This window comes from Procambarus clarkii, chromosome 24 (assembly GCF_040958095.1).
Source record: "Procambarus clarkii isolate CNS0578487 chromosome 24, FALCON_Pclarkii_2.0, whole genome shotgun sequence".
Taxonomy (NCBI): Eukaryota; Metazoa; Arthropoda; class Malacostraca; order Decapoda; family Cambaridae; genus Procambarus; species Procambarus clarkii.
Genome location: NC_091173.1, coordinates 11845029 through 11858111, shown reverse-complemented (window position 1 = coordinate 11858111; position 13083 = coordinate 11845029). Strand labels below are relative to the sequence as shown.

Sequence of the window (13083 nt, the reverse complement as noted above, 5' to 3'; positions counted from 1 at the left end):
GTGTCTTTACTCCTCTAGACGCTTGTTGAGTCAAGTGTCAGCTCCTTAGCCCCGCCTTTTGGGTCGATAGTTTAAAGCGGTGGTTCTTATTTGTAGAATCTCGTATGTCGTTATCATGTTCCCCCTTCCCTGTTACATCTTTCCGTGTACCTCAGTTCACTCTTGCTCGGGAACGAGTGTTGTTGCGTCTTTTTGAATCTTCTATAGTTCTGTTCTGTGTTTTGCTTTTTTCAATTGGGGTTCGCATGTCGGGACTGCATACTTAAAGCCGAGTCTCACGTATGCTGTATGTAATATTCGGAACTCTTACTTGTGCAAGTTGGTGAAAGTTGCAGAGATGTTGACCACTGTGGTATACGCTGCCGACGGTGCTCGTGTGTGTGTAGTTAATCCTCCCCCTTCCACACACACACACACACACACACACACACACACACACACACACACACACACACACACACACACACACACACACACACACACACACACACACACACACATACACACACACACACACACACACACACACACACACACACACACACACACATTCAGGGAGGGTAAATTTAGCCTGACTGGCTTAATAGAATTCTACGACCGGGTGACAAAGATTAAGCAAGAAAGAGAAGGCTGGGCGGGCTGCATTTTCTTGGATTGTCGGAAAGCCTTTGACACAGTACCGCATAAGAGGCTGGTACATAAGCTGGAGAGACAGGCAGGTGTTGATGGTAAGGTGCTCCAGTGGATAAGGGAGTACCTAAGCAATAGGAAGCAGAGAGTTACGGTGAGGGGTGAGACCTCCGATTGGCGTGAAGTCACCAGTGGAGTCCCACAGGGCTCTGTACTCGGTCCTATCTTGTTTCTGATATATGTAAATGATCTCCCGGAGGGTATAGATTCATTTCTCTCAATGTTTGCTGACGATGCCAAAATTATGAGAAGGATTAAGACAGAGGAGGACTGCTTGAGGCTTCAAGAAGACCTAGACAAGCTGCAGGAATGGTCGAACAAATGGTTGTTAGAGTTTAAACCAAGTAAATGTAATGTAATGAAGATAAGCGTAAGGAACAGGAGGCCAGATACTAGGTTTCATTTGGGAGATGAAATTCTTCATGAGTCAGAGAGAGAAAAAGACTTGGGGGTTGATATCACGCCAGACCTGTCTCCTGCAGCCCATATCAAGAGGATAACATCAGCGGCATATGCCAGGCTGGCCAACATACGAACGGCATTCAGAAACTTGTGTAAAGAATCATTCAGAACTTTGTATACCACATATGTCAGGCCAATCCTGGAGTATGCAGCCCCAGCATGGAGTCCATATCTAGTCAAGGATAAGACTAAACTTGAAAAGGTTCAAAGGTTTGCCACCAGACTAGTACCCGAGTTGAGAGGTATGAGCTACGAGGAGAGGCTACGGGAATTAAACCTCACTTCGCTGGAAGACAGAAAAATTAGGGGGGACATGATCACCACATTCAAGATTCTGAAGGGAATTGATAGGGTAGATAAAGACAGGCTATTTAACACAAGGGGCACACGCACTAGGGGACACAGGTGGAAACTGAGCGCCCAAATGAGCCACAGAGACATTAGAAAGAACTTTTTTAATGTCAGAGTGGTTGACAAATGGAATGCATTAGGAGGTGATGTGGTGGAGGCTGACTCCATACACAGTTTCAAGTGTAGATATGATAGAGCCCAATAGGCTCAGAAATCTGTACACCTGTTGATTGACGGTTGAGAGGCGGGACCAAAGAGCCAGAGCTCAACCCCCGCAAGCACAACTAGGTGAGTACACACACCAGGAGGGCCTGGTAGCCTGGTGGATAGCGCGCAGGACTCGTAATTCTGTGGCGCGGGTTCGATTCCCGTACCAGGCAGAAACAGATGGGCAAAGTTTCTTTCACCCTGAATGCCCCTGTTACCTAGCAGTAAATAGGTACCTGGGAGTTAGTCAGCTGTCACGGGTTGCTTCCTGGTGTGTGTATGTGTGTGTGTGTGTGTGTGTGGTGAATAAAAAAGTAGTTAGTAAACAGTTGATTGACATTTGAGAGGCGGGCCGAAAGAGCTCAACCCCCGCAAACACAAATAGGTGAATACACAACTAGGTGAATACACAACTAGGTGAATACACAACTAGGTGAATACACAACTAGGTGAATACACACACACACACACACACACACACACACACACACACACACTCTGGCACAGGAATCTGTACACCTGTTGATTGACGGTTGAGAGGCGGGACCAAAGAGCCAGAGCTCAACCCCCGCAAACACAACTAGGTGAGTACACTCACACACACACACACACACACACACACACACACACACACACACACACACACACACACACACACACACACTCACACACACACACACACACTCACACACACACACACACACACACACACACAGTGTTAACACTCATCAGAGAACAAAAACTTGATCATTGGCTCAAGAGTCACCGTCTCTTATGCCAGAGATGGAGGAGCCTTACTGGACATGGTGTGGACAGGAAGCCTGTAACATGTGAAAGGTCCACCTCATTCTTCCTGGTGAGTTGTTATACCTGTATTTTGACCTGTAGCGCACTCCTGGCTTTTAAACCTTCGCCGGAGTGTTGGGTGAAAAAAAAACATCTTCTCTTGCCTGCCCTACATTGATAATTGATGAGCTGGAAAGTGTTGTGTCTTGTATGAATTTTGTTGGACCTCTTGGGAACGCTGGCTGGTCGTACTCTAGGACTCCTGAAGAAGGTGTCTGGAATTGCAACTTTCTTATGAAGTATCTTAAGTATTACGATAAGATCAGCCTTGTAAGTTCCTAGCCAAGTTGTCAGTCGTTGGGTGGTGTGTGTGTGTGACTGTTGGCTCCGGACTGGAAAGATTGTTATCGTTCTGCGTTGAACTTATTTTCCAGTAAGATAATGTATTTCTAGGTCAGGCTCCCAGACCTGGAGAGTGTGTAGGTGAGGTCTCTAGGTCTGGATACCAGTGACTAGGTGAGGTGTCCAGGTCTGCATACCAGTGACTAGGTGAGATCTCTAGCCCTGGATACCAGTAACTAGGTGAGGTCTCTAGCCCTGGATACCAGTAACTAGGTGAGGTCTCTAGCCCTGGATACCAGTAACTAGGTGAGGTCTCTAGCCCTAGATACAGAGGCCAAGTGAGGACTCACAAAAAATTATACAACTGGATGACAACTTTCATTTCTTTTGTCATTGAAGTCAAAGGCTCGTTGGATTATTCTTAGGGTTGGGTTGACTTGTTAAACGGTAGCTGGTGCTTGCTGTGCAAGTTTCCGAGACTGGTGAACTTTGACTCGGAGCGCCTGCTTGTGCGGAGCCTGTAGCAGTGTTGGCTGTTACAAACATCGTCTTGCTCCTACGGGAGACATCTCCCGTCACGCAGGGTGCAGTCGCACCTCCACAGATCTTTAGTATCATCTATTGATACTGGAAATGGCTCAAAAGGGCCACCACTTATGGGCTATTCATGCCCAAGCCACCTTTTGGGTGGCTCAATCTTCTCTCTCTCTCGTCTTGCTCCTTAAGGTTGGCCAGTCATCAGATTTGTCAGACGATGAGTCACAATAACGTGGCTTAACACGGAGGTGACACCCAACCTGCACATCTGAAAATGGAGAACCGACGACGCTTCGGTCCGTCGGTTCTTCATTATCAAGTCATGTAATTGATAGTGGTCTAGGACGGACCGAAACGTGTGTGTCGTTTCTTCATTGTCAGATGTGCGGGTTAGGGTGTCGTCGGATTTGTGAGTTCTTTGGTATCACCATTTTGTCGTCTCACCTTCCCACAGATTTGTGTCACCCACGGGCTCACCATAGCCTGTGCTACTTAGAACTGCTTGTTCCAAGTAGCAAATCTTTAACAACAACAACAGATTTGTGTCGCTTGTAAAGTTGGTGATGAGGTTTCTCCCTTCCCAGAAGTCATGTTGATGTTTGTTTACATACCTAATTCCCTCCAGGCGTGTAGCTAGTCTTGTCCTGATTATTCTTTCGAGTACTTTGCACTTGGTGGTCGTCAGTGACGAGTGTGTAATTAAGTGGCCCTTCTCTATCTCCTTTCGTGTCATTTGGAACAATATTTGCCTTCTTCCAGCAGCTGGGCAATTTTCCCTTTGTATCTCATTAATTACATCAAGACTTTGAGGAACGCAGAGGGTCTGTGCTGCTTCTTTTAACATCTATTGTGATACGTTGTCTGGTTCAATAGCTTCTCAGTTTCGTTTAGTGATTGTAATTGATTTCTGACTTCCTCTGCTGTTACCTCAATATTTGCTAGTCTCTCATCTAGGGTAACCTCTTCTAGTTGTTCAGGTAGAAGAGGTTACCTAGTTCAGGTTCAGTTGGGAACGCTTCATGGAAGCTGGTATTAAAGTGCATCACAGATTTCCTTATCATTTCCTGTATATTCACCTCCCCTTTACATTACTTGCTTGTCCATTGTCATTTTCCTGCTTATATAATAACGAAGGAGTTTTGGTTGCGTCTCCGCTTTAGAGGCAATATATCATTTTCATAGTTTTCTCTCCGACATTCTTCGTATACTTATGTATTCTCGTCATAGCTTTGTTGCATCTATTCATAGTTGTCCTTTGTCCTCTTTTTATGGAGAACAGTTACCACGTTGGGGAGTATATTGTTATCTTGAGGTTATCTTGAAGTGATTTCGGGGCTTTAGAGTCCCCGCGGCCCGGTCCTCGACCCCCAGGAAGCAGCCCGTGACAGCTGACTAACACCCAGGTACCTATTTTACTGCTAGGTAACAGGGGGGGCATAGGGTGAAAGAAACTCTGCCCATTCTTTCTCGCCGGCGCCCGGGATCGAACCCGGGACCACAGGATCACAAGTCCAGGGTGCTGTCCGCTCGGCCGACTGGCTACACGGGTTGTGTGTACTTTGCAGTACAGGAAGACTGTAAGAGGGCATATTCAGAGCGAGAGGTTGAGAGAGTGACGCCATATATTAGCGTCGTGGCTCAGACGGCACTACTCTCTCTCCAACACTGTACCTCCTCAAGTTCTCCGTTTTCTGTGCCGGCGTCACAACTTTCTCTCTGCTTCTCCAGCTCAGTTATGGCAGTGAGTGGAGGGGTGATTATTATAGTAATTATATATGATATGGGCTATACATCTTTGTACTGTATATATATATATATATATATATATATATATATATATATATATATATATATATGTATATATATATGTATACCTTATATAGAGCTTATGGAATCCTTGCTCAGTCAAACATGACCTTCGTATGACAAACACCCCGCTCCCCCCCCCCCCCGCCCCCCGGTCCCAGGCCAACAGCTGACCTTTCCCAGGATGCAATCATACAGCAATTGCATAACTTCCGGGGTGCTTATTTTACCGTTTTAGGTGAACTAGAGGCATCAGGGTGAAGGGAAACGTGCCCAACCGTTTCCATCCTGTCCGGGGATTGAATCCGGGTCGCTTGATTTTGAGTGGGAGACGTTGAGCAGTAGACCACGAGACCGTGTGGTACTAACTCCCCCTCCCCCCACACACACACACCCAGGAAGCAGCTCCGCAGCAGCTGACTAACTCCCTGGTACCTATTTAATGCTAGGTAACGGGGATATCAGGATGAAAGAAACTCTGCCCATCGGTTTCCGCCGGCTCTGGGAATCGAACTCCGGAGCACAGGACTATGTATCCAGCATGCTGTTCACTCAGCCACCAGCGCCTGTACTATACTACATCATCTGTGTGTGTACTCACCTAGTTGTGGTTACGGGGGTTGAGCTCTGGCTCTTTGGTCCCGCCTCTCAACCGTCAATCAACTGGTGTACAGATTCCTGAGCCTATTGGGCTCTGTCATATCTACATTTGAAACTGTGTATGGAGTCAGCCTCCACCTCATCACTTCCTAATGCATTCCATTTGTCAACCACTCTGACACTAAAAAAGTTCTTTCTAATATCTCTGTGGCTCATTTGGGCGCTCAGTTTCCACCTGTGTCCCCTAGTGCGTGTGCCCCTTGTGTTAAATAACCTGTCTTTATCTATTCTGTCAATTCCCTTGAGAATCTTGAATGTGGTGATCATATCCCCCCTAACTCTTCTGTCTTCCAACGAAGTGAGGTTTAATTCCCGTAGTCTCTCCTCGTAGCTCATACCTCTCAGCTCGGGTACTAGTCTGGTGGCAAATCTTTGAACCTTTTCCAGTTTAGTCTTATGCTTGACTAGATATGGACTCCACGCTGGCGCCGCATACTCCAGGATTGGTCTGACACATGTGGTATATAATGTTCTGAAAGATTCCTTACACAAGTTTCAAAATACCGTTCTTATGTTAGCCAACCTGGCATATGCTACTGATGTTATCCTCTTGATATGAGCTTCAGGGGACAGGTCTGGCGTGATATCAACCCCCAGGTCTTTCTCTCTCTCTGACTCTTGAAGTATTTCATCTCCCAAATGAGCAAATGATACTTTGTATCTGGTCTCCTGCTTCCTACCCCTATCTTCATTACATTACATTTGCTTGGGTTAAACTGTGTGTGTGTGTGTGTGTGTGTGTGTGTGTGTGTGTGTGTGTGTGTGTGTGTGTTTACTAGTTGTGTTTTTACGGGGGTTGAGCTTTGCTCTTTCGGCCCGCCTCTCAACTGTCAATCAACTGTTTACTAACTACTTTTTTTTTTTTCCCACACCACATACACACACACACCCCAGGAAGCAGCCCGTGACAGCTGACTAACTCCCAGGTACCTATTTACTGCTAGGTAACAGGGGCACTTAGGGTGAAAGAAACTTTGCCCATTTGTTTCTGCCTCGTGCGGGAATCGAACCCGCGCCACAGAATTACGAGTCCTGCGCGCTATCCACCAGGCTACGAGGCCCCCGTGTGTGTGTACTCACCTAATTGTACTCACCTAATTGTGCTTGCGGGGGTTGAGCTCTGGCTCTTTGGTCCCGCCTCTCAACCGTCAATCAACTGGTGTACAGATTCCTGAGCCTATTGGGCTCTATCATATCTACATTTGAAACTGTGAATGGAGTCAGCCTCCACCACATCACTTCCTAATGCATTCCATTTGCTAACTACTCTGACACTGAAAAAGTTATTTCTAACGTCTCTGTGGCTCATTTGGGTACTCAGCTTCCACCTGTGTCCCCTTGTTCGCGTCCCACCAGTGTTGAAAAGTTCATCCTTGTTTACCCGGTCGATTCCCCTGAGGATTTTGTAGGTTGTGATCATGTCCCCCCTTACTCTTCTGTCTTCCAGTGTCGTGAGGTGCATTTCCCGCAGCCTTTCCTCATAACTCATGCCTCTTAGTTCTGGGACTAGTCTAGTAGCATACCTTTGGACTTTTTCCAGCTTCGTCTTGTGCTTGACAAGGTACGGGCTCCATGCTGGGGCCGCATACTCCAGGATTGGTCTTACATATGTGGTGTACAAGATTCTGAATGATTCCTTACACAGGTTCCTGAACGCCGTTCTGATGTTAGCCAGCCTCGCATATGCCGCAGACGTTATTCTCTTTATGTGGGCTTCAGGAGACAGGTTTGGTGTGATATCAACTCCTAGATCTTTCTCTCTGTCTGTTTCATTAAGTACTTCATCTCCTATTCTGTATCCTGTGCCTGGCCTCCTGTTTCCACTGCCTAGTTTCATTACTTTGCATTTACTCGGGTTGAACTTCAACAGCCATTTGTTGGACCATTCACTCAGTCTATCCAGGTCATCTTGTAGCCTCCTACTATCATCCTCTGTTTCAATCCTCCTCATAATTTTTGCATCGTCGGCAAACATTGAGAGGAACGAATCTATACCCTCTGGGAGATCATTTACATATACCAGAAACAGTATAGGTCCAAGGACTGACCCCTGCGGGACTCCACTTGTGACGTCTCGCCAATCTGAGACCTCACCCCTCACACAGACTCGTTGTCTCCTGTTGCTTAGGTATTCCTCTATCCACCGGAGTACCTTCCCTCTCACTCCAGCCTGCATCTCCAACTTTCGCACTAGCCTCTTGTGTGGCACTGTATCAAAGGCTTTCTGACAATCCAAAAATATGCAGTCTGCCCACCCTTCTCTTTCTTGCCTTATTTTTGTTGCCTGGTCGTAGAATTCAAGTAACCCTGTGAGGCAGGACCTGCCATCCCTGAACCCATGTTGATGCTGTGTTACAAAGTTCCTTCGCTCCAGATGCTCCACTAGTTTTTTTCGCACAATCTTCTCCATCAGCTTGCATGGTATGCAGGTTAGGGTGTGTGTGTGTGTGTGTGTGTGTGTGTGTGTGTGTGTGTGTGTGTGTGTGTGTGTGCGTGTGTGTGCGCCATGGAGTCACTTCACATCACTGACCATCTCCTGGGGGATGGGGGGTGGGGCGCGGTGGTGAGTCAGAAAGTGGATGATTCATCACCAACTACCACATCCACCACTATTACAACCACCACCAGCATCGGTTAACACCACCATTAACTGCCACGCCCTATTCAATTACCAAGACCACCTACAGTATCAACTACAGCATCCAGCACCACCAGCAGCAGCGCCACCAGCAGCAGCAGCAGCGTCACCAGCAGCAGCAGCGCCACCACCACCACCAGCAGCAGCAGCGCCACCAGCAGCAGCAGCGCCACCAGCAGCAGCAGCGCCACCAGCAGCAGCAGCAGCAGCGCCACCACCACCACCAGCAGCAGCGCCACCAGCAGCAGCAGCGCCACCACCAGCAGCAGCAGCAGCGCCACCACCAGCAGCAGCAGCAGCGCCACCAGCAGCAGCAGCAGCGCCACCAGCAGCAGCAGCAGCAGCGCCACCACCACCACCAGCAGCAGCGCCACCACCAGCAGCAGCAGCAGCGCCACCACCAGCAGCAGCACCAGCAGCAGCAGCAGCAGCGCCACCAGCAGCAGCACCAGCAGCAGCAGCAGCAGCGCCACCAGCAGCAGCACCAGCAGCAGCAGCAGCAGCGCCACCAGCAGCAGCAACAGCGGAACCACCAGCAGCAGCGCCACCACCAGCAGCACCACCACCAGCAGCAGCAGCAGCGCCACCAGCAGCAGCAGTAGCAGCAGCAGCGCCACCAGCAGCAGCAGTAGCAGCAGCAGCAGTAGCAGCAGCAGCAGTAGCAGCAGTAGCAGCAGCAGCAGTAGCAGCAGCAGCAGTAGCAGCAGCAGCGCCACCACCAGCAGCAGCAGCAGCGCCACCAGCAGCAGCAGCAGCAGCGCCCCCCTGCCAGCATGTGAGCAGGGAGACGCCTGCCCCCACACTGACTGGGGAGCCCTGTGACCCGCCTCCCGACTCATTCATAATCTGCGCCGCCGGATCAGCTGATATTACTCCCGACGCTGCCAGCACGGGCTTACGGGGGACAGCCCCTGCCTTCACCTGCAGCGTTGTAAACAATACGATGTGTTTACTCTCGGGGGGACAAGTACAGTGTTTATACTGTACACACGCTGCCACAATCTATCATATCAATTACCTCTGAGAATCTTATATGTTGCTACCATGTCTCCTCGATTTCGTCGCAGTTCAAATGGGGGGAGATTCAGGTTCATTTGGTTCAATCAGACACTTCCAGCCTCACGAAGCTAATATTTTTCAGTAATGATAGAGGTCAGGCAGGATTGGGGGGGGGGGGGGAAGTTGGGCAGACTGCATATTCACAGACTGCCAGAAGGCCTTCGACATGGTGTCCCACACAGAAACCAATTGACAAGATGAAGGAACTTGGCTTGGGTGTCAGAGAGAGAGAGAGAGAGAGAGAGAGAGAGAGAGAGAGAGAGAGAGAGAGAGAGAGAGAGAGAGTGAGTGAGTGAGTGAGTTAATAGATTAATCTCCCTTTCCCTTAGTTTGCTCTTCCTTCTCTCTCCTTTCCCCCCCCCCTTTCTCTTCCGCCCCCCCCTTTCTCTTCCGCCCCCCACCCTATCCCGTCCCCCTCTTTCCCCCCCCTCCTCCCTACCCCTCCCCCCCCTCCAACATCTCCTTCCTCACCGCACTCTTTACTGTCCAAGCTGAACTCTACCCCACACACACACACACACACACACGGCGCTGGTGGCTGAGTGGACAGCACGTTGGATACGTAGTCATATGGACTGGGGTTCGATTCCCGGCGGAAACAGATGGGCAGAGTTTCTTTCACCCTGATGCCCCTGTTACCTAGTAGTAAATAGGTACCTGGGAGTTAAACAGCTGTTACAGAGCTGCTTTCTGGGTGTGCGTGTGTGTGAAAAAAAAAATTAGTTTGCAGTTAGTTACAGTTGTTTGATTGACAGTTGAGAGGCGGGCCGAAAGAGCAGAGCTCAACCCCCGCAAGAACAACTAGGTGAATACACACACACACACACACACACACACACACACACACACACACACACACACACACACACACACACACACACACACACACACACACACACACACACACACATAGGGGCCTCGTAGCCTGGTGGATAGCGCGCAGGATTCGTAATTCTGTGGCGCGGGTTCGATTCCCGCACGAGGCAGAAACAAATGGGCAAAGTTTCTTTCACCCTGAATGCCCCTGTTACCTAGCAGTAAATAGGTACCTGGGAGTTAGTCAGCTGTCACGGGCTGCTTCCTGGGGTGTGTGTGTGTGTGTGTGTGGTGTGAAAAAAAAAAAAAAAAAAAAAAATTGACAGTTGATTGACAGTTGAGAGGCGGGCCGAAAGAGCAAAGCTCAACCCCCGTAAAAACACAACTAGTAAACACACACACACACACACACACACACACACACACACACACACACACACACACACACACACACACACACACCGTCCAAACATACCACTTTACAACTATTGCTCTGCCGACAGCAGCAATTGTTGTAAATCATCAAATCATCATACTGGTATATCAAGCAGTCCAGCGGTGCCAGGTTATATGGCACTGTTTAGTTATGTCGCTGGCATCTTCTGGCACCACAGAGTTACAGCTTTGTTATCTAATGGCACCACAACGTTACAGCGGCTTCATGCCGAAATAAGAGCTTACAGTGTGCAACTTCAACATGGAGACTTCAAGCGCAGATTGAAGCTGGAAAAAGATAAGACGTTTGCCACCAGACAAATAGATAAGAAGCACTAAACCTCCTACCAATGTAGGAGATAAGATAGAGTAGACATGATCACGACGTAGAAGATTATTGGTAAACAAAACCAAGATTGAGGGGGGTCATAAGTGGAAACTTAAAACCAAAGGGGAGCATTGAAAAGAACTTTTATAACATTAAAGGAGCTAATAATTTGGATGAATTTGGAAGAAAATTATAGAGACCAATTATACATCTTGGGTAAATGCTGTAATGTGAGGCTCAAGAGCTGAAACCCGACTCGCGTAATTACATCTGAGGCAACAAAGACTCCCCGCCATGCTTGTTTTGTGTTATTTCTTATCGTTTCAGTTCGTACCATAGCCTCTTAACCTCCACCTCCTTCACTACCACAGCCTCCTCCTACCACACAACCTCCACCACACAACCCCCACCACACAACCTCCTACCACACAACCCCCACCACACAACCCCCACCACACAACCCCCACCACACAACCCCCACCACACAACCCCCACATTAGGCACATTGGAAAGAACTTTTTCAGTGTCAGAGTAGTTAGCAGGTGGAATGCATTAAGCAGTGATGTGGTGGAGGCTGACTCCATACACAGTTTGAAATGTAGATATGACATAGGCTCAGGAACCTGTACACCAGTTGATTGACAGTTGAGAGGCGGGACCAAAGAGCCAGAGCTCAACCCCCACAAGCACAACTAGGTGAGTACATCCTCCCATCACGCAACCCCCCCCCTCCCCTGCCCACGCCGGCCCCACCTCCACCAAGCGACCACTGCCCCTCATGTGGTAGATTGTCTCTATGAGGGCCAATTTCTTCCAATCTCGTTCCTCTGAGTTTCCAGCCTTTCCCAGCAAGTAAATCTCGAGCTCTCTACCTCGTAAAACACGCGTTGCTGGGCTCTGCGGACACCTGGACCATTTAGCGTGGGCAGCGAGTCAGCGTCCGGAGAAGAAAGGAAGGTGATTAGGAATGAGAGAGAGAGAAGGGCGTTAAATAGCAACAAATGAGGACTGGAGTTAGGGCCAAGTGTAGTGTGACATACCCAGTCGTGGTTGGCTCCTCCCTACCGAACAGTCGGCGTCTAGGGGGGAGGAGGAGGCCAGTGACCAGGGGAAACTAATGTAAATGAGCCTGCCGTGAGGATTTGTCGCAGCCGAGCCGCTGCAGGAGGACGTGGCTGGTGTTGGAGCCGTCAGTTCAGGGAGTGCCGCTTGTAGCTCTTGTGAACCGTCATCGGGGGTGTTTATAGTGTGGTGCAGACCCGTCTTTACCAGATATAAGGAGGCTCTAGATATTTTATTAAGCAGTGTTGCGTGCGGAAACAGTCTCTGGATGCCAGCATGCCACTAGTGATATTTACGAGGCACTGATGCTAACGGGAATGAACTGCGTACAGCAAGCCAAAGTTTGAACATTCTCAGGCTACTTAGGTGATATATATATATACAAGATATTGATGTAGGGCGTAGTCCACTGATGTGTATTGAGGTGTGATGTGAAAGGGCCGCGTTGCAGGCACCCCGAGGCAGCTCTAGCAGAGTCAGCCCCTTCATGGTATCCAACACACTCCCGGTGCAAGGAATTGCTGGCAGGTGTCCTCGGGCTTCGGCTGGAACGATGGAACTCCTCTCTCACCTCTACGGCTTCCAGTACCGCCTCTGGAACTGGTGGCATGGGTGAGTGTCGGGAGGTGGACTCCACCAAACTACACCCTTTACCTCATTTGTTTTGTACTGGATCACGCTACACCTACACCCTAGATAGTGTATACTGGACCATGTTTCACCAATACCCTGAATGGTGTGTATAAGACCATATTTCACCAATACCCTGAATGGTGTGTATAAGACCATATTTCACCAATACGCTGAATGGGGTGTGTACTGGACCATGTTTCACCAATACCCTGAATGTTGTGTACTGGACCTTGTTACACCTACACAACACTTCTCCATTGGTTTCCATGTT

The 13083-nt window shown here is 48.9% G+C and overlaps 1 protein-coding gene across 7 annotated transcripts in view; it reads left to right on the top strand.

Annotated features, from left to right (window-relative positions):
* The window catches only part of FER (tyrosine-protein kinase Fer), a 129140-nt gene that overhangs the window by 72216 nt on the left and 43841 nt on the right, over positions 1–13083 (top strand). Inside the window, exon 1 of one of the 7 annotated variants that reach the window (XM_045747893.2) lies at positions 12158–12791. The exons of the other annotated variants lie outside the window; for them this stretch is intronic. Within the exon in view, the coding sequence (XP_045603849.1) occupies positions 12667–12791 (125 nt within the window). The 5' untranslated portion in view covers positions 12158–12666. Of the gene's footprint in view, positions 1–12157; positions 12792–13083 lie in introns of those variants that run through there. 7 annotated transcript variants of the gene reach the window in all.